General features: G+C 44.9%; 1 protein-coding gene across 2 annotated transcripts in view; it reads right to left on the reverse strand.

The window, feature by feature from the left end:
• Positions 1 to 18,858, reverse strand: part of tinagl1 (tubulointerstitial nephritis antigen-like 1) — a 59,920-nt gene extending 41,062 nt beyond the window's left edge. The window contains exons 1-3 of one of the 2 annotated variants that reach the window (XM_046325791.1): positions 18,642 to 18,858; positions 9,316 to 9,626; positions 1,302 to 1,368 (exon numbers count right to left, since the gene is read on the reverse strand). In XM_046325791.1, the coding sequence (XP_046181747.1) occupies positions 1,302 to 1,368; positions 9,316 to 9,619 (371 nt within the window). In that variant the 5' untranslated portion in view covers positions 9,620 to 9,626; positions 18,642 to 18,858. Of the gene's footprint in view, positions 1 to 1,301; positions 1,369 to 9,315; positions 9,627 to 18,466; positions 18,601 to 18,641 lie in introns of those variants that run through there. The other variant, XM_046325792.1, reaches the window with a different exon arrangement.
• Between the last annotated feature and the right edge of the window lie 4,270 nt (positions 18,859 to 23,128).

The raw sequence follows: 23,128 nt of genomic DNA on the forward strand, positions 1-23,128 counted from the left end.
CTGCAGTTTAGCCTGTGTATAAGTTAACTAAGCCCTAGCTGGGATGTGACTGCAGTTTAGCCTGTGTATAAGTTAACTAAGCCCTAGCTGGGATGTGACTGCAGTTTAGCCTGTGTATAAGTTAACTAAGCCCTAGCTGGGATGTGACTGCAGTTTAGCCTGTGTATAAGTTAACTAAGCCCTAGCTGGGATGTGACTGTAGTTTAGCCTGTGCTCGCTGTTGCTCCTAGTGGCCGGTTTCGACCGACATCATCAGACATGGATGGACGATGAATACTGACTTGTATCACAGGTGACCTGGCTGCTCTATCCCCCACAAGGCCCACTGTTGCTCAATGTTTCAAATGTTTACCAATTTTGCTCAATGTTGCCTAATGTTGCCCAATGCTAAGTGTTGTATTGTAGTGTGATATGATAACATTTCCTGCCGTTGCTTGTCTAATACTGCTTCGATAAAGGAGATAGCTAGCTACAATAACCCAAATGAATGGACAGGGGTCCCAAGTATATGTAGAAGAGTTATGAATGAGCCAGCATCACGAGAAGAGCCCCCAAAACTCTCCATGGAAAACTTGGGTCTGTCTGTGGTAAAACCAGAAATGTCATGTCATCAGAGCAAAGTGTGTGAAGGACTAATCACTGTTAGGACATAAGAGATGTAAAGAAAGAAATGAGAGGGGAGAAAGAGGAGGATATGAAGGAGTGATAAAGGTACATAGAGAGGAAAAAGAGAAAGCTGCAGTGGTGGAATAAGTACCCAACTGTCATACTTGAGTAAAAGTAAAGATTCCTTAATAGGAAATGACTCAAGTTAAAGTGAAAGTAACCCAGTAAAATACTACTTGAGAGAAGTCTAAAAGTATTTGTTTTCAAATATACTTAAGTATCAAAGTAAAACTAATTCCTTATATTAAGCAAACCAGACGGCACCATTTTCTTGTTTTTTATTTCTTTACGGATAGCCAGGGGCTCCACTCCAACACTCAGACATCATTCACAAACAAAGCAAGTGTTTAGTGAGTCCGCCAGATCAGAGGCAGTAGGGATGACCAGGGATGTTCTCTTGATAACTGTGTGAATTAGACAATTTTCCTGTCCTGCTAAGCATTCAAAATGTAACGAGTACTTTTTGGTGTCAGGGAAAATGTATGTAGTAAAAAGTACATTATTTTTGGTAGAAAAGTAGTAACGTAAAAGTAAAAGTTGCCAAAAATTTAAATAGTAAAGTACAGATACCCAGACACACCTTTCCGGTATGTTTACTTAAGTACTACACCACTAGAAAGCGATTAGACACTTACCATAAGTTGCAGTTCTCTTTGTAAGTCTGTCCTGAGAGGAATTTGTGTCCGTTTCTTTCACAGGTGCCTGAAATGAAACAAAAGGAGGAAATTCAATAAGATGTTGGGGTGGCAGCGTAGCCTAGTGGTTAGAGCGTTGGACTAGTAACCGGAAGGTTGCGAGTTCAAATCCCCGAGCTGACAAGGTACAAATCTGTCGTTCTGCCCCTGAACAGGCAGTTAACCCACTGTTCCCAGGCCGTCATTGACTTGCCTGGTTAAATAAAGGTAAAATGTTTTAAAAAATGTTGCCATCGGATAGGATCACACCAATGATTCCTTTGATCCTGTTGTGGTGGAAGATCTGAGAGGATGACTTAAAGAATCAAGCACACTACACACTACGGACATGCATTACACACAACAGAGTGTTTGTAGTGTGTCAGATTAGCTTTGTTAAAATCCCCAGCTACAATGAATGCAGCCTCAGGATAAATGGTTTCCAGTTTGCAAAGAGTTAAATAAAGTTTGTTCAGAACTTGGGGGGATATATACGGCTGTGATTATAATCGAAGAGAATTCTCTTGGTAGAGAATGCGGTCTACATTTGATTGTGAGGAATTCTAAATCAAGTGAACAGAAGGATTTGACAACCTTGTTGTCGAGAGACTGGACATTGGCAAGAAGAATGGCAAGAAGAATGCTAGGGAGTGGCGCACGGTGTGCCCGTCTCCGGAGTCTGATCAGAACCCAGGTCATCTTAGGTTTCATTACATACAGTCGAGAAGAACTACTGAATATATCAGCGTCAACTCACCATCAGTACGACCAAGAATATGTTTTCTGCGACGCGGATCCTGTGTTCTGCCTTGCAAACAGGACAACGGAATGGATCGCATGCAGCGACCCAAGGAAACGACTCCGAAAAAGAGGGAAACGCGGCGGTGTTCTGGTCAGACTCCGCAAAAGGGCACATCGCGCACCACTTCCCAGCATTCTTCTTGCCAATGTCCAGTCTCTCGACAACAAGGTTGATGAAATCCGAGCAAGGGTGGCATTCCAGAGGGACATCAGAGACTGCAACGTTCTCTGCTTTACGGAAACATGGCTTACTGGAAAGACGCTATCCAGGGCGGTGCAGCCAACGGGTTTCTCCACGCATCGCGCGGACAGAAACAAACATCTCTCTGGTAAGAAGAGTGGCGGGGCGTATGCCTCATGACTAACGGGACATGGTGTGATGAAGGAAACATACAGGAACTCAAATCCTTCTGTTCACCTGATTTAGAATTCCTCACAATCAAATGTAGACCGCATTATCTTCCAAGAGAATTATCTTCGATTATAATCACAGCCGTATATATCCCCCCCCAAGCAGACACATCGATGGCTCTGAACGAACTTTATTTAACTCTTTGCAAACTGGAAACCATTTATCCGGAGGCTGCATTCATTGTAGCTGGGGATTTTAACAAAGCCAATCTGAAAACAAGACTCCCTAAATTTTATCAGCATATCGATTGCGCAACCAGGGGTGGTAAAACCTTGGATCATTGTTACTCTAACTTCCGCGACGCATATAAGGCCCTGCCCCGCCCCCCTTTCGGAAAAGCTGACCACGACTCCATTTTGCTGATCCCTGCCTACAGGCAGAAATTAAAACAAGAGGCTCCCACGCTGAGGTCTGTCCAACGCTGGTCAGACCAAGCTGACTCTACACTCCAAGACTGCTTCCATCACGTGGACTGGGACATGTTTCGTATTGCGTCAGATGGAAATATTGACGAATATGCTGATTCGGTGTGCGAGTTCATTAGAACGTGCGTCGAAGATGTCGTTCCCATAGCAACGATAAAAACATTCCCTAACCAGAAACCGTGGATTGATGGCAGCATTCGCGTGAAACTGAAAGCGCGAACCACTGCTTTTAATCAGGGCAAGGTGTCTGGCAACATGACTGAATACAAACAGTGCAGCTATTCCCTCCGCAAGGCTATTAAACAAGCTAAGCGTCAGTACAGAGACAAAGTGGAATCTCAATTCAATGGCTCAGACACAAGAGGCATGTGGCAGGGTCTACAGTCAATCACAGACTACAAGATGAAATCCAGCCCAGTCACGGACCAGGATGTCTTGCTCCCAGGCAGACTAAATAACTTTTTTGCCCGCTTTGAGGACAATACAGTGCCACTGACACGGCCTGCAACGGAAACATGCGGTCTCTCCTTCACTGCAGCCGAGGTGAGTAAGACATTTAAACGTGTTAACCCTCGCAAGGCTGCAGGCCCAGACGGCATCCCCAGCCGCGCCCTCAGAGCATGCGCAGACCAGCTGGCCGGTGTGTTTACGGACATATTCAATCAATACCAGTCTGCTGTTCCCACATGCTTCAAGAGGGCCACCATTGTTCCTGTTCCCAAGAAAGCTAAGGTAACTGAGCTAAACGACTACCGCCCCGTAGCACTCACTTCCGTCATCATGAAGTGCTTTGACAGACTAGTCAAGGACCATATCACCTCCACCCTACCTGACACCCTAGACCCACTCCAATTTGCTTACCGCCCAAATAGGTCCACAGACGATGCAATCTCAACCACACTGCACACTTCCCTAACCCACCTGGACAAGAGGAATACCTATGTGAGAATGCTGTTCATCGACTACAGCTCGGCATTCAACACCATAGTACCCTCCAAGCTCGTCATCAAGCTCGAGACCCTGGGTCTCGACCCCGCCCTGTGCAACTGGGTACTGGACTTCCTGACGGGCCGCCCCCAGGTGGTGAGGGTAGGCAACAACATCTCCTCCCCGCTGATACTCAACACGGGGGCCCCACAAGGGTGCGTTCTGAGCCCTCTCCTGTACTCCCTGTTCACCCATGACTGCGTGGCCACGCACGCCTCCAACTCAATCATCAAGTTTGCGGACGACACAAGAGCGGTAGGCTTGATTACCAACAACGACGAGATGGCCTACAGGGAGGAGGTGAGGGCCCTCGGAGTGTGGTGTCAGGAAAATAACCTCACACTCAACGTCAACAAAACTAAGGAGATGATTGTGGACTTCAGGAAACAGCAGAGGGAACACCCCCCTATCCACATCGATGGAACAGTAGTGGAGAGGGTAGCTAGTTTTAAGTTCCTCGGCATACACATCACAGACAAACTGAATTGGTCCACTCACACTGACAGCGTCGTGAAGAAGGCGCAGCAGCGCCTATTCAACCTCAGGAGGCTGAAGAAATTCGGCTTGTCACCAAAAGCACTCACAAACTTCTACAGATGCACAATCGAGAGCATCCTGGCGGGCTGTATCACCGCCTGGTACGGCAACTGCTCCGCCCTCAACCGTAAGGCTCTCCAGAGGGTAGTGAGGACTGCACAACGCATCACCGGGGGCAAACTACCTGCCCTCCAGGACACCTACACCACCCGTTGTTACAGGAAGGCCATAAAGATCATCAAGGACATCAACCACCCGAACCACTGCCTGTTCACCCCGCTATCATCCAGAAGGCGAGGTCAGTACAGGTGCATCAAAGCTGGGACCGAGAGACTGAAAAACAGCTTCTATCTCAAGGCCATCAGACTGTTAAACAGCCACCACTAACATTGAGTGGCTGCTGCCAACACACTGTCATTGACACTGACCCAACTCCAGCCATTTTAATAATGGGAATTGATGGGAAATGATGTAAATATATCACTAGCCACTTTAAACAATGCTACCTTATATAATGTTACTTACCCTACATTATTCATCTCATATGCATATGTATATACTGTACTCTACATCATCGACTGCATCCTTATGTAACACATGTATCACTAGCCACTTTAACTATGCCACTTTGTTTACTTGTCTACACACTCATCTCATATGTATATACTGTACTCGATACCAACTACTGTATGCTGCTCTGTACCATCACTCATTCATATATCCTTATGTACATGTTCCTTATCCCCATACACTGTGTATAAGACAGTAGTTTTGGAATTGTTAGTTAGATTACTTGTTGGTTATCACTGCATTGTCGGAACTAGAGGCACAAGCATTTCGCTACACTCGCATTTAACATCTGCTAACCATGTGTATGTGACAAATAAAATTTGATTTGATTTGATTTGAGCCATTTAATTGCGATTCTACTTTGTCTCTATACTGACACTTAGCTTGTTTAATTGCCTTGTGGAGGGAATAGCTACACTGTTTGTATTCGGTCATGTTTCCGGTCACCTTGCGCTGGTTAAAAGCAGTTGTTCACGCTCTCAGTTTTGCGTGAATGCTGCCATCAATCCACGGTTTCTGGTTTGGGAATGTTTTAATAGTTTCTGTGGGTACGACATCGCCAATGCACTTGCTAATAAACTCGCTCACTGAATCAGTGAATTCGTCATTGTTGTTGTATGACGCAATGAGGAACATATCCCAATCCACATGATAGAAGCAATCTTGATGTGTGGAATCAGATTGGTCGGACCAGCATTGAACAAACCTGAGCGCGGGAGCTTCCTATTTTAGTCTCAGTCGATTGGCAGGGAGCAACAAAATGGAGTCGTGGTCAGCATTTCCGAAAGGAGGGCGGGGGAGGGCCTTATATGCGTCTCTGAACTTAGAATAACAATGATCCAGGGTTTTACCAGCCCTGGTAGCACAATCGATATGCTGACACACACTCCACACTACAGACACACACTGCATTACACACTCCATACTACAGACACACACTCTACACTACACACTACAGGCACTCCACACTACAGACACACACTCAATATTACACACGACACAGTCCAGACACACACTACACACTACAGACCCCCAGCCTCTAGTGAGAGACTTAACAGTAACACCCTGATGTGAGGTGTATAGTAATGTGTAGGGTCTGGGAACCCTGAGCTTCAGTAATCTCCTGTTGGAATGTCCTGTTGGCTCTTGGCCTGTGTTTCCCAGAATATCAGGTCCCCATCATGCCTTAATGAGCTTAATTACATATACACACACACACACACACACACACACACACACACACACACACACACACACACACACACACACACACACACACACACACACACACACACACACACACACACACACACACACACACACACACACACACACACACACACACACACACACACACACACACACAGTTGAAGTCAGAAGTTTACATGCACCTTAGCCTAATACATTTCAACTCAGTTTTTCACAATTCCTGGCATTTAATCCAAGTAAATATTCCCTGTTAAGTCAGTTAGGACCACCACTTTATTTTAAGACTGTGAAATGTCAGAATCATAGTAGAGAGAATGATTTATTTCAGCTTTTATTTCTTCCCAGCGGGTCAGGAGTTTACATACACTCAAGTAGTATTTAGTAGCATTGACTTTAAATTGTTTAACTTGGGTCAAACGTTTCGGGTAGCCTTCCACAAGACTGGATTTTGGCCCATTCCTCCTGACAGAGCTAGTGTAACTGAGTCAGGTTTGTAGGCCTCCTTGCTCGCAAAGGTTTTTTCAGTTCTGCACAAAAATGTTCTATAGGATTGAGGTCATGTCTTTGTGTTGGCCACTCCAATACCATGCCTTTGTTGGCCTTAAGCCATTTTGCCACAATTTTGGAAGTATGCTTGTGGTCATTGTCCATTTGGAAGATGCATTTGTGACCAAGCTTTAACTTCCTGACTGATGTCTTGAGATGTTGCTTCAATATATCCACATAATTGTCCTGCGTCACGAGGCCATCTATTTTGTGAAGTGCATCAGTCCCTCCTGCAGCAAAGCACCCCCACAACATGATGCTGCCACCCCTGTGCTTCATGGTTTGGATGGTGTTCTTCGGCTTGCAAGCCTCCCCCTTATCCTCCTAACATAACGATGGTCATTTTTTCAAACAGTTCTATTCTTGTTTCATCAGACCAGACATTTCTCCAAAAAGTACGATCTTTGTCACAATGTGCAGTTGCAAACTGTAATCTGTCTTTTTTTAATGGGGGTTTTGGAGCCGTGGCTTCTTCCTTGCTGAGCGGCCTTTCAGGTTATGTCGATATAGGACTCATTTTACTGTGGATATAGATACTTTTGTACCTGTTTCCTCCAGCATCTTCACAGGGTCCTTTGCTGTTGTTCTGGGATTGATTTGCATTTTTTACACCAAAGTACGTTCATCTCTAGGAGACAGAACGCGTCTTTTGAGGTCTTTCTTTTGATTTTCTCATGATGTCAAGCAAAGAGGCACTGAGTTTGAAGGTAGACCTTGAAATACATCCACAGGTACACCTCCAATTTACTCAAATGATGTCAGTTAGCCTATCAGAAGCTTCTAAAGCCATGACGTAATTTTCTGAAATTTTCCAAGCTGTTTAAAGGCACTGTCAACTTAGTGTATGTAAACTTCTGACACACTGGAATTGTGATACAGTGAATTATAAGTGAAATAATCTGTCTGTAAACAATTGTTGGAAAATTACTTGTGTCATGCACAAAGTAGATGTCCTAACCGACTTGCCAAAACTATAGTTTCTTAAAAAGTAATTTGTGGAGTGGTTGAAAAACGAGTTTGAATGACTCCAACCTAAGTGTATGTAAACTTCCGACTTCAATTGTATGTGTGTGCGCGTGAGTGCTGGTGTGTGTGTATGAACATGCCCCATGTTGTCTGGTGAGCACATACCTGCCTCGACCTCTCCCAGCCTCCTGTCCCATTTCCGTCACCTATCGCTCCCTCCCTCTGCATAGCATACATTCTTTCTCCTGACCTCCATTCATATATCCTTCCCTCCCTGGCCTCCCCCCTCCCTCTGTCTCAGACTAATAAGAATACCACTGTTCCTGGTCTATTCTCAGGTACGGCCCTGCTGCCACCTCTGCAACAACTAGCAGGGATATACTGTATGTGGAGCATAATAACCAGTGTGCTTATTCATATTTCACAGGCCAATGTGACCTCCTACCTAGAGCATTATTGCATTGTAAACCAACTGTGAGAACTGAACAAACAACTTTGCCTGTGCACATAAGATTAGCAGTTGGTTTTTGCCATTCATTCATTAGTCCCATAGTAGCCACTCAGTGTGGGTTCTGTCAGTGGGGCTAGGATTAGGGTAGGGCCTGTCAGTAGGGCTAGGGTTAGGGTAGGGCCTGTCAGTGGGGCTAGGGTTAGGATGGGGCCTGTCAGTGGGGCTAGGGTTAGGATGGGGCTTGTCAGTGGGGCTAGGGTTAGGGTAGGGCCTGTCAGTGGGGCAAGGGTTAGGGTAGGGCCTGTCAGTGGGGCTAGGGTTAGGGTAGGGCCTGTCGGTGGGGCTAGGGTTAGGATGGGGCCTGTCGGTGGGGCTAGGTTAGGGTAGGGCCTGTCAGTGGGGCTAGGGTTAGGGTGGGGCCTGTCGGTGGGGCTAGGATTAGGATGGGGCCTGTCAGTGGGGCTAGGGTTAGGATGGGACCTGTCAGTGGGGCTAGGGTTAGTATGGGGCCTGTCAATGGGGCTAGGGTTAGGATGGGGCCTGTCAGTGGGGCTAGGGTTAGGATGGGGCCTGTCAGTGGGGCTAGGGTTAGGATGGGGCCTGTCAGTGGGGCTAGGGTTAGGATGGGGCCTGTCAGTGGGGCTAGGGTTAGGATGGGGCCTGTCAGTGGGGCTAGGGTTAGGATGGGGCCTGTCAGTGGGGCTAGGGTTAGGATGGGGCCTGTCAGTGGGGCTAGGGTTAGGATGGGGCCTGTCAGTGGGGCTAGGGTTAGGATGGGGCCTGTCAGTGGGGCTAGGGTTAGGATGGGGCCTGTCAGTGGGGCTAGGGTTAGGATGGGGCCTGTCAGTGGGGCTTATGCCTTTGGCTACTGTACATTTTTCCCACTGTACTGGGCCTTTCTTTCTTAATCCTAAAAATCAGGCCCACACACACGCAAACACACACACACACACACACACACACACACACACACACACACACACACACACACACACACACACACACACACACACACACACACACACACACACACACACACACACACACACACACACACACTCTCTATCTTACCAATGAAAGGGGGTGAGATGCCCAGACAGTGGCCCCAGAAGTCAGGGCAGCAGTCTGAGATGGTTCGGTTACAGAACAGGTCACAGTAACAGATGGTGTCCAGGTAGGGTACGGTACACTGATCCTCACGACCCGGGCAGCAGCCACCCCGCTGCTCGCAGTACGACCCAAACGGGTCCCTGATGCCCCCCATGTGCAGCGGGCTCATCAGCTCCCTCTTCGTCCTCCTGGATGTGCCTCTTGTCGCCATGCTCTCCACCGCCACCAGGAGGAGCACCACTGCTAATGACGCCAGAAGCTTCATTATCACCCTGACAGAAGTGAAAAAGAAGAACATCTGTTAGGATGCAGAAGTACTTCTGTAGAAAATCATAACCGTAGGATAATATAGTCTAAACCTAACAGTAATGGATTATTTTGGAAGAGATTAACAAAACCATGTGTTATAGGTCTAGTCTAACCTAGCCTAACACAGTAGGAGAATATTCTAAATCAACAGTAACCCCTAAAGTCACCCTCAGTGGGTCATTTAACAGCTGGACAGAGTGCTTAGGAAGACTGGAGGAGGAGGAGGATGAGGAGCAGGAGGAGGAGGAGGAAGAGGAGGAGAAGCAGGAGCAGGAGGAGCAAGAGGCCTGAGTTGTATGCCTACTTGGCAACGTTTCCATTCACATGGTCACAGTGGGCTTTGAGTGGACTCTGGCAGCAAGACCAAAATATCAACCGACCCATGTGATAACACACAGGTTAATCTGGTCCTTTTATTAAACAATCTACTCACAACCTTCAACAGGGCCATATAGTGTATCTAAAACATCAACTAACTGTGATAGCTTACAATAACATATTTGATTTGATTTAAAGGGTGAACCTACTGTGAGCAACAGATGATTGAAGTACTGAATTTCTTTAATCCTCTCCCTGTGTTTAATTAGATTTTTGTTGAATAAACCTGTCATGTGGGTATAGATTATTTCAGAAGAACTCATAAGAATAGTAACATAGCACCTTTGTATGTAAAACGTGTTTATTATCAACAAGTAGGGAACATATCACTTTGTAAACTATGTAGCTTTGACATGAGTTCAAATTTCAAGCGACCTCTCAACATTGCCCTAAAAATGCTACTACTTTTCGAATTAAATCTATAGCACACAAAGAATGTGATAGTTCAATTTGGACAATGCACATCTATACTTACACGTGTGCATGATGGATAGAACGGCTAAGTAAAGCTACAAAGATTAAACTGCCCTATATTGTAATTGTATTTCATTTGCTTCAAGTCGGAGACAATGTTACACTGTGTCTGTGTCCCAAATTACATCCCATTCCATATAAAATGCACTACATTTGACCAGGGCCTGTAGGTCAAAAGTAGTGCACTATATTATAGGGACTCGTGTGCCGTTTGGGATGCACTCTTTAAGTGGTATAGACATGGCTCTCTGGAGTCTCATTGCATAAAACGTTGACGGATGCAGCCACACTAAAATAGCACTGAATGCTATACTTGACTGTTTATCTAAAGAGACATGCCATCAGGGCACAGTCAGAAACGAGGGGCATGACATTATTATCAACACCGTAGTATAATGTTATCATGTCGGCACGGAAACAGACAAACTTCCTGCTATCTGTCAGAGCTAATCTGTCACACTTCAGGAAATGTCCCAAAGAGCATGCTTCACTCTCTATCCTGTCTTACAGACCATATGAGCTCCAAAAGTATTTATGGATAGTCCTGAAAGAATCGTGAATAATGATGAGAGAAAAAGTTACAGACACACAAATACAATACCCCCAAGACATGCTAACCTCTCACCATTACAATAACAGAGGAGTTGAGCATTTTGGTGAGGTATAATATTTACAGTTGAAGTTGGAAGTTTACATACACTTAAATTGGAGTCATTAAAACTAGTTTTCAACCACTCCACAAATGTCTTGTTAACGAGCTATAGTTTTGGCAAGTCGGTTAGGACATCTTCTTTGTACATGATACAAATAATTTTTCCAACAATTGTTTACAGACAGATTATTTCACTCATGATGCACTGTATCACAATTCCAGTGTGTCAGAAGTTTACACACACTAAGTTGACTGTGCCTTTAAACAGCTTAGAAATTTCCAGAAAATTGTGTCATGACATTATAAGCTTCTGATAGGCTAATTTACACAATTTGAGTCAATTGGAGGTGTACCTGTGGATGTATTTCAAGGCCTACCTTCAAACTCAGTGCCTCTTTGCTTGAAATCATGGGAAAATCTAAAGAAATCAGCCAAGACCTCAGAAAAAAATTGTAGACCTCCACAAGTCTGGTTCATCCTTGGGAGCAATTTCCAAATGCCTAAAGGTACCATGTTCATCTGTACAAACAATGGTACACAAGTATAAACACCATGGGACCACGCAGCCGTCATACCGCTCAGGAAGGAGACGCGTTCTGTCTCCTAGAGATGAACGTACTTTGGTGCGAAAAGTGCAAATCAATCCCAGAACAACAGCAAAGGACCCTGGAGGAAACGGGTACAAAGTATCTATATCCACAGTAAAACGAGTCCTATATCGACGTAACCTGAAGATCCGCTCAGCAAGGAAGAAGCCACTGCTCCAAAACCCCCATAAAAAAGCCAGACTCCGGTCTGCAACTGCACATTTGGACAAAGATCGTACATTTTGGAGAAATGTCCTCTGGTCTGATGAAACAAGAATATACCTGTTTGGCCATAATGGCCATCATTATGTTGTGGGGGTTCTTTGCTGCAGGAGCGATTGGTGCACTTCACAAAATAGATGACATCATGAGGCAGGAAAATTATGTTACATTGATGCAACATCTCAAGACATCAGTCAGGAAGTTAAAGCTTTGTCGTAAATGGGTTTTTCAAAAGGACATTGACCCCAAGTATACTTCCAAAGTTGTGGCAAAATGGCTTAAGGACAACAAAGTCAAGGTATTGGAGTGGCCATCACAAAGCCCTGACCTCAGTCCCATAGAACATTTGTGGGCAGAACTGAAAAAGCGTGTGCGAGCAAGGAGGCCTACAAACCTGACTCATTTACACCAGCTCTGTCAGGAGGAATGGGCCAAAATTCACCCAACTTATTGTGGGAAGCTTGTGGAAGGCTACCCAAAACAATTTAAAGGCAATGCTACCAAATTCTAATTGAGTGTATGGAAACTTCTGACCCACTGGGGATGTGATGAAAGAAATAAAAGCTGAAATAAATAATTCTCTCTACTGGCTGTGCAGAGAGTGACAGTGAGATGTGGGAGTTCAGCCAAGGAACTGGGGCTAATCAGGGATAACACACACACACACACACACACACACACACACACACACACACACACACACACACACACACACACACACACACACACACACACACACACACACACACACACACACACACACACACACACACACACACACACACACACACACACACACACACACACACACACATCAACAACAACTGCTGGGTTATTAAGGAGTGGTCAAGATGCTCTCCATGTCCATGTGGATGTGTTCCAGAATCCTCTGGGGTCTTTGTTGGAGAGCCAGACACACCAACATTATAAACTGGGTGGTTTGAGCCCTGAATGCTGATTGGCTGACAGTATATACCACAGGTATGACAAAACATTTATTTTTACTGCTCTAATTACATTGGTAGCCTGTTTATAATAGCAATAAGGCACCTCTGGGTTTGTGGTATATAGCCAATATTTCACGGCTAAGGGCTGTATCCAGGGACTCCGAGTTGCATCGTACTTAAGAATATCCCTTAGTTGTGTGTGCCCATGTATGTGTGTCTCTCTGTCTTTGATATGCATTATACTGTATATTTTGATAAACATGATCTGCCATAGCCATATAAACAGTGAGTTGCAAATGTGTGTATGTGTGTGTGTCTTGTTGGTGATGGTCTTGATGGTAGTTGGTGATGGTGTTGATGGTGGTTGGGGATGGTGTTGATGTTGAGGAGTGACGCATTCCATCCTAGCTGGAGGGGTGCTCTCATCTTATCTATGAATATAGACAGGGCTCTAACTCCTCTAGCTCCACAGTGATATCCAGGTCAGGCAGCAGGCGGCTAGCCAGCCTGACAGCTTAGTGGAGTCTGCCACTAGCACAGTGAGTGTAGTCAGCTCAGCTATCCCCATTGAGACTGTGCCTTGATCTCGGTTGGACAACACTGAACATGGCGGTGTTCGCCTTAGCAATCTCACCTCCATTCCTGTCATTATTGAAAGAGATTGTGATATATCACATTTCAAAATAGGGCTACTTAATGTTAGATCCCTCACCTCCAAGGTAGTTAAACTCAATGAACTAGTCACTGATCATAGTCTTAATGTGATTGGCCTGACTGAAACATGGCTTAAGCCTGATGATTTTACTGTGTTAAATTAGGCCTTTCCTCCTGGTTACACTAGTGACCACATTCCCCGCGCATCCCACAAGGGCGGAGATGTTGATGACATTTTATTGGACAACCCAAAGATTCCTAGATGCCCTTCCAGACTCATTCCACCTACCCAAGGACGTCAGAGTACAAAAATCGGTTAGCCACCTAACTGAGGAACAAAATTTAACCTTGCGTAATACCCTAGATGCAGATGCACCCCTAAAAACAAAAAAACATTTGTCATAAAAAACTAACTCTCTGGTATTCAGAAAATCAGACCAAGGCTCTGTCCTCGTGCTCCTAGACCTTAGTGCTGCTTTGATACCATCGATCACCACATTCTTTGGGAGAGATTGGAAACCCAAATTGGTGTACAGGAACAAGTTCTGGCCTGGATTAGATTTTATCTGTCGAAAAGATATCAGTTTGTCTTAGTGGATTGTTTGTCATCTGACAAATCAAATGTACATTTCGGTGTTCCTCGAGGTTCCGTTTTAGGACCACTATTGTTTTCACTAAATATTTTACCTCCTGGTGATCAAATTCTGAAACATAATGTTAACTTTCACTGCTATGCAGATGACACACAGCTGTACATTTTGATGAAACATATGGGGAAGTCCCAAAATTGCCCTCCCTGGAAGCCTGCGTTTCAGACATAAGGAAGTGGATGGCGGCAAATATTTTACTTTTAAACTCGGACAAAACAGAGATGCTAGTTCTAGTTTCCAAGAAACAAAGAGATCTTCGTTACACTGGACCCCGCTCTCTCTTTTGACGAACATATCAAGACTGTTTCAAGGATAGCTTTTTTTAATCTATGTAACATTGCAAAAATCTGAAACCTTCTGTCCAAAAATGATGCAAAAAAATTAATCCATGCTTTTGTCACTTCTAGATTAGACTACTGCAATGCTCTACTTTCCGGCTACGCATATAAAGCACTAAATAAACTTCAGTTAGTGCTAAACACGGCTGCTAGAATCTTGACTAGATCCAAAAAGTGTGATCATATTATTCCAGTGCTAGCCTCTCTACACTGGCTTCTCTGTCTCGACCTTTAAGTCTTTATTGAAGACTCATCTCTTCAGTAAATCCTATGATTGAGTGTAGTCTGGCCCAGGTGTATTAAGTTGAACGGAAAGGCACTGGAGCGACGAACCGCCCTTGCTGTCTCTGCCTGGCCAGTTCCCCTCTCTCCACTGGGATTCTCAGCCTCTAACCCTATTATGGGGGCTGAGTCACTAGCTTACTGGTACTCTTCCATGCCGTCCCTAGGAGGGGTGCGTCACTTGAGTGGGTTGAGTCACTAACGTGATCTTCCTGCCCGGGTTGGCACCCCCCTTGGGTTTGTGTCGTGGGGAGATCTTAGTGGGCTATACTCGGCCTTGTCTCGGGGTAGTAAGTTGGTGGTTTGAAGATATCCCTCTAGTGGTGAGGGGGCTGTGCTTTCGCAAAGTTGACTGACCTATTGCACCCTCTACAACTACTGTGATTATTATTATTTGACCCTGCTGGTCATCTATGAACGTTTGAACATTTTAGCCATCTGCTGTTATAATCTCCACCCAGCACAGCCAGAAGAGGACTGGCATACCCCTCAGAGCCTGGTTCCTCTCAAGGTTTCTTCCTAGGTTCCTACCTTTCATGGGAGTTTTTCATAGCCACCGTGCTTCTACATCTGCATTGCTTGCTGTTTGGGGTTTTAGGCTGGGTTTCTGTATAGCACTTGGTGACATCGGCTGATGTAAGAAGGGCTTTATAAATACATTTGATTTGATGGTGGTTGGGGATGGTGGTGGTGATGGTTGATGATGGTGTTGATGGTACTGGTGATGGTGTTTATGGTAGTTGGTGGTTGATGACAGTGTTGATGGTAGTTGGTGATGATGGTTGATGATGGTATTGATGGTAGTTGGTGATGGTATTGATGGTGGTGGTGGTGGTGTTGTTGATGGTAGTTGATGATGTGTTGATGGTTGTTGATGATGGTGTTGATGGTAGTTGGTGATGGTGTTGATGGTTGTTGATGATGGTGTTGATGTTACTGGTGATGGTATTGATGGTTGTTGGTGATGGTGTTGATGGTGGTTGTTGATGATGTTGATGGTAGTTGGTGATGGTGTTGACGGTGGTTGGTGATGGTGTTGATGGTAGTTGTTGATGGTAGTGGTGATGGTGTTGATGGTAGTGGTGATGGTGTTGATGGTGCTTGGTGATGGTGTTGAGGGTAGTGGTGATGGTTTTGATGGTAGTGGTGGTGGTGTTGATGGTAGTTGGTGATGGTTATTGGTGATGGTGTTGATGGTGGTTGTGGATGGTGGTTGGTGATGGTGGTTGGTGATGGTATTGATGGTAGTTGTGGAGTGTAGTGGTGATGGTGTTGATGGTAGTAGTGATGGTGTTGATGGTGGTTGGTGGTGGTGTTGATGGTAGTGGTGATGGTGGTTGGTGATGGTGTTGATGGTGCTTGGTGATGGTGTTGAGGGTAGTGGTGATGGTTTTGATGGTAGTTGGTGATGGTTATTGGTGATGGTGTTGATGGTGGTTGTGGATGGTGGTTGGTGATGGTGGTTGGTGATGGTATTGATGGTAGTTGTGGAGTGTAGTGGTGATGGTGTTGATGGTAGTAGTGATGGTGTTGATGGTGGTTGGTGGTGGTGTTGATGGTAGTGGTGATGGTGGTTGGTGATGGTGTTGATGGTAGTTGGTGATGGTGTGGATGGTAGTGGTGATGGTTTTGATGGTAGTGGTGATGGTGGTGGTGATGGTTGTTGTGGATTGTGGTTGTGGATGGTGGTTGGTGATGGTGATTGATGATGGTATTGATGGTAGTTGTGTAGTGGTGATGGTGTTGATGGTAGTAGTGATGGTGTTGATGGTGGTTGGTGGTGGTGTTGATGGTAGTGGTGATGGTGGTTGGTGATGGTGTTGATGGTAGTTGATGATGGTGTGGATGGTAGTGGTGATGGTTTTGATGGTAGTGGTGATGGTGTTGATGGTAGTGGTGATGGTTGTTGTGGATTGTGGTTGGTGATGGTGGTTGCTGATGGTAGTTGGTAATGGTGTGTGTGTGCACCAGCTAAAGTCACAGTCATGCAGCAAACTGCACAGTAAAGACACACCCACCATCACCAACCACTATTACCACTACCATCAACACCATAATCAACCACCATCATCCACCATCACCAACCACCATCACCAACCACCAGCGACACCATAATCAACCACCATCACCAACTCCCATCGACACCATCACCAACCACCAACAACACCATCACCACTACCATCCACACCATCACCAACTACCATCAACACCATCACCAACCACCAACAGCACCATCACCACTACCATCCACACCATCACCAACTACCATCAACACCATCACCAACCACCATCACCACTACCATCAACACCACCACCAACCACCATCAACACCATCACCACTACCATCCACACCATCACCAACCACCATCACCAACCACCATTACCAACCACCAGCGACACCATAATCAACCACAATAATCAACCACCATCACCAACTCCCATCGACACCATCACCAACCACCAACAACACCATCACCAACCACCATCACCAACTACCATCAACCACCATCAATACCATCACCAATAAACATCACCATCACCAATCACCAACCACCATCAACACCATCACCAACTACCATCAAAACCATCACCAACTACACACACACACACAAGCACACACAGACAAACCATCAGCCCCATCACAATCACCACCACCATCTGTCACCATCAACAAATCACAGGTCAACTCTATGTACTGTCAATGGACATGTGACCAGAATGACCGTATCAAAGGGCAAATGATATCACGTTTTCCCTACATGATCTGTTAGAAACAGACCAACTCTGAGAGGAGAAGAGGCGGTCTGAGGCAAAAGGCAAAAATATATATATATATATATTTTAAAGGAAAACAGCCTGTATGGTGCAAATACAGCAAATACTGTCCATCATTGATTAAGCCAAGTAAACCTAATGATCAGTAAACCTATTGATCAGTAAACCTATCGATCAGTAAACATATTGATCAGTAAACCTATCGATCAGTAAACCTATTGATCAGTAAACCTATTGATCAGTAAACCTATTGATCAGTAAATATATGTCCACTGAGGTCTTACTTGCTAATCAAACTTTCCTTTTGTAGACGACAGCTTTGTCTTGTGTATCTAATCCCTGTGAATATGACACGGTCTGCTGGGTCCAGTCTGGTTCCAGTCTGGCATGGGAGCGCCTCAGACATACAGAATGGCACAGTGCTGCAGTACTGTGGACAGCTATAGCCTTGCTGCTTCCCCCCCAGCACAAAAAAAATGAACTGGTTCCTCTTCATAAGCAAGCCATCAATGCCACTGCGCACAGAGACACAGTCCAAAGACAAAGTTAACAGTAATCATAGGATGTAGGATACATAACAATCTGTACACGACACTTTCAGACATTTTTATGGCACTTTCATGGCACATATTCAAATCTCATATGTTAGTATTATATGTGGGTTACATTACTGTTGTCATGTCCGTCTGACCAATCCACACCATGAAACAAACTATCCACAGAATCAGATTATGAAACCTGTACATAACTGAACCAAAATGCTTGTTACAGATACACTATCATAGAACTAGCATAGCAAGGAAATCCAACTAGTTTTAAACATACAATTTATTTAGTGGTTTACCGTCAAAAGTACTTCCAAACAGCCATCCAAGCCAAGTGTAAATTTGTCCAAAACAATAGATTATGACCTGAAACCTGCACCTGCCTGATCTGGCACAGAACGAGAGAGAGGATCAGAGGGAGTTAGAAAAGAGGTACGTAACAGGGTAATGAGTTCAATTAAAGGTAATTCTTACCTTCTACGTGTGTTCTGGGAAATATCTCTCCCTCTTGCTGTTTGTAATCCAATGGAAAAACACAGTCCTGTGAAAGCTGATATTCTTTCCTGCTGCTCTCTCCTCTCAGTAACTCATTCACCTGGTAGAGAAAGTCTGTGCCCTCTTTCTCTCACTCTCTCTCACTCTTCTTTCACAACTGCACTACATAGTCAGCCTGAGCCACGGAGTTCTATGTACAGCCACTAAGAAAGAACAAGCCACTCCACTCCACCCCTCCCCCTTCACCCTCTCCCTCTTTAGCTCTCTCCACCCCCCCCCTCTCTCTCTCTCTCTCTCTCTCTCTCTCTCTCTCTCTCTCTCTCTCTCTCTCTCTCTCTCTCTCTCTCTCTCTCTCTCTCAATTCAATTCAATTCAATTCAAGGGGCTTTATTGGCATGGGAAACATGTGTTAACATTGCCAAAGCAAGTGAGGTAGATAATATACAAAAGTGAAATAAACAATACAAATTTACAGTAAACATTACACATACGGAAGTTTCAAAACAATAAAGACATTACAAATGTCATATTATATATATATATATATACAGTGTTGTAACAATGTACAAATGGTTCAAGTACACAAGGGAAAATAAATACACATAAATATGGGCTGTCTCTCTCTCTTTCTCTCTCTCTCTGCCCTATCACCATAGTATGTCCTTTATCTCTCTCGCTCTCCTCTCTCTCTGCCCTATCACCCTGTCTCCTCCTTAGTATATACCAATTAAGTTGGCTTTATTGGCATGGGAATCATTGGCCAAACCAAGTGGAATAGATCAAATCAAATCAAATTTATTTATATAGCCCTTCGTACATCAGCTGATATCTCAAAGTGCTGTACAGAAACCCAGCCTAAAACCCCAAACAGCAAACAATGCAGGTGTAAAAGCACGGTGGCTAGGAAAAACTCCCTAGAAAGGCCAAAACCTAGGAAGAAACCTAGAGAGGAACCGGGCTATGTGGGGTGGCCAGTCCTCTTCTGGCTGTGCCGGGTAGAGATTATAACAGAACATGACCAAGATGTTCAAATGTTCATAAATGACCAGCATGGTTGAATAATAATAAGGCAGAACATTTGAAACTGGAGCAGCAGCACAGTCAGGTGGACTGGGGACAGCAAGGAGCCATCATGTCAGGTAGTCCTGGGGCACGGTCCTAGGGCTCAGGTCCTCCGAGAGAGAGAAAGAAAGAGAGAATTAGAGAGAGCATATGTGGGGTGGCCAGTCCTCTTCTGGCTGTGCCGGGTGGAGATTATAACAGAACGTGGCCAAGATGTTCAAATGTTCATAAATGACCAGCATGGTCGAATAATAATAAGGCAGAACAGTTGAAACTGGAGCAGCAGCACAGTCAGGTGGACTGGGGACAGCAAGGAGTCATCATGTCAGGTAGTCCTGGGGCATGGTCCTAGGGCTCAGGTCCTCCGAGAGAGAGAAAGAAAGAGAGAAGGAGAGAATTAGAGAACGCACACTTAGATTCACACAGGACACCGAATAGGACAGGAGAAGTACTCCAGATATAACAAACTGACCCTAGCCCCCCGACACATAAACTACTGCAGCATAAATACTGGAGGCTGAGACAGGAGGGGTCAGGAGACACTGTGGCCCCATCCGAGGACAACCCTGACAGGGCCAAACAGGAAGGATATAACCCCACCCACTTTGCCAAAGCACAGCCCCCACACCACTAGAGGGATATCTTCAACCACCAACTTACCATCCTGAGACAAGGCCGAGTATAGCCCACAAAGATCTCCGCCATGGCACAACCCAAGGGGGGGGGGCGCCAACCCAGACAGGCTGACCACAACAGTGAATCAACCCACCCAGGTGACGCATCCCCCCCCCAGGGACGGCATGAGAGAGTCCCAGCAAGCCAGTGACTCAGCCCCCGTAACAGGGTTAGAGGCAGAGAATCCCAGTGGAAAGAGGGGAACCGGCCAGGCAGAGACAGCAAGGGCGGTTCGTTGCTCCAGAGCCTTTCCGTTCACCCTCCCACTCCTGGGCCAGACTACACTCAATCATATGACCCACTGAAGAGATGAGTCTTCAGTAAAGACTTAAAGGTTGAGACCGAGTTTGCGTCTCTGACATGGGTAGGCAGACCGTTCCATAAAAATGGAGCTCTATAGGAGAAAGCCCTGCCTCCAGCTGTTTGCTTAGAAATTCTAGGAACAATTAGGAGGCCTGCGTCTTGTGACCGTAGCGTACGTGTAGGTATGTACGGCAGGACCAAATCAGAGAGGTAGGTAGGAGCAAGCCCATGTAATGCTTTGTAGGTTAGCAGTAAAACCTTGAAATCAGCCCTTGCTTTGACAGGAAGCCAGTGTAGAGAGGCTAGCACTGGAGTAATATGATCAAATTTTTGGGTTCTAGTCAGGATTCTAGCAGCCGTATTTAGCACTAACTGAAGTTTATTTAGTGCTTTATCCGGGTAGCCGGAAAATAGTGCATTGCAGTAGTCTAACCTAGAAGTGACAAAAGCATTGATTAATTTTTCTGCATCATTTTTGGACAGAAAGTTTCTGATTTTTGCAATGTTACGTAGATGGAAAAAAGCTGTCCTCGAAATGGTCTTGATATGTTCTTCAAAAGAGAGATCAGGGTCCAGCGTAACGCCGAGGTGCTTCACAGTTTTATTTGAGACGACTGTACAACCATTAAGTTTAATTGTCAGATTCAACAGAAGATCTCTTTGTTTCTTGGGACCTAGAACAAGCATCTCTGTTTTGTCCGAGTTTAATAGTAGAAAGTTTGCAGCCATCTACTTCCTTATGTCTGAAACACATGCTTCTAGCGAGGGCAATTTTGGGGCTTCACCATGTTTCATTGAAATGTACAGCTGTGTGTCATCCGCATAGCAGTGAAAGTTTACATTATGTTTTCGAATAACATCCCCAAGAGGTAAAATATATAGTGAAAACAATAGTGGTCCTAAAACAGAACCTTGAGGAACACCGAAATTTACAGTTGATTTGTCAGAGGACAAACCATTCACAGAGACAAACTGATATCTTTCCGACAGATAAGATCTAAACCAGGCCAGAATATGTCCGTGTAGATCAATTTGGGTTTCCAATCTCTCCAAAAGAATGTGGTGATCGGTGGTATCAAAAGCAGCACTAAGGTCTAGGAGCACGAGGACAGATGCAGAGCCTCGGTCCGATGCCATTAAAATGTAATTTACCACCTTCACAAGTGCCGTCTCAGTGCTATGATGGGGTCTAAAACCAGACTGAAGCATTTTGTATACATTGTTTGTCTTCAGGAAGGCAGTGAGTTGCTGCGCAACAGCCTTCTCTAAAATTTTTGAAAGGAATGGAAGATTCGATATAGGCCGATAGTTTTTTTATATTTTCTGGGTCAAGGTTTGGCTTTTTCAAGAGAGGCTTTATTACTGCCACTTTTAGTGAGTTTGGTACACATCCAGTGGATAGAGAGCCGTTTATTATGTTCAACATAGGAGGGCCAAGCACAGGAAGCAGCTCTTTCAGTAGTTTAGTTGGAATAGGGTCCAGTATACAGCTTGAAGGTTTAGAGGCCATGATTATTTTCATCATTGTGTCAAGAGATATAGTACTAAAACACTTGAGCGTCTCTCTTGATCCTAGGTCCTGGCAGAGTTGTGCAGACTCAGGACAACTGAGGTTTGGAGGAATAAGCAGGTTTAAAGAGGAGTCCGTAATTTGCTTTCTAATAATCATAATCTTTTCCTCAAAGAAGTTCATTAATTTATCACTGCTAAAGTGAAAGTCATCCTCTCTTGGGGAATGCTGCTTTTTAGTTAGCTTTGCGACAGTATCAAAAAGGAATTTTGGATTGTTCTTATTTTCCTCAATTAAGTTAGAAAAATAGGATGATCAAGCAGCAGTAAGGGCTCTTCGGTACTGCACGGTACCATCTTTCCAAGCTAGTCGGAAGACTTCCAGTTTGGTGTGGCGCCATTTCCGTTCCAATTTTCTGGAAGCTTGCTTCAGAGCTCGGGTATTTTCTGTGTACCAGGGAGCTAGTTTCTTATGAGACATTTTTTTAGATTTTAGGGGTGCAACTGCATCTAGGGTATTGCGCAAGGTTAAATTGAGATCCTCAGTTAGGTGGTTAACGGATTTTTGTCCTCTGGCGTCCTTGGGTAGGCAGAGGGAGTCTGGAAGGGCATCAAGAAATCTTTGTGTTGTCTGTGAATTTATAGCACGACTTTTGATGTTCCTTGGTTGGGGTCTGAGCAGATTATTTGTTGCAATTGCAAACGTAATAAAATGGTGGTCCGATAGTCCAGGATTATGAGGAAAAACATTAAGATCCACAACATTTATTCCATGGGACAAAAGTAGGGCCAGCGTATGACTGTGACAGTGAGTGGGTCCAGAGACATGTTGGACAAAACCCACTGAGTCGATGATGGCTCCGAAAGCCTTTTGGAGTGGGTCTGTGGACTTTTCCATGTGAATATTAAAGTCACCA

Source organism: Oncorhynchus gorbuscha, linkage group LG24 (genome assembly GCF_021184085.1).
Source record: "Oncorhynchus gorbuscha isolate QuinsamMale2020 ecotype Even-year linkage group LG24, OgorEven_v1.0, whole genome shotgun sequence".
Classification (NCBI taxonomy): Eukaryota; Metazoa; Chordata; class Actinopteri; order Salmoniformes; family Salmonidae; genus Oncorhynchus; species Oncorhynchus gorbuscha.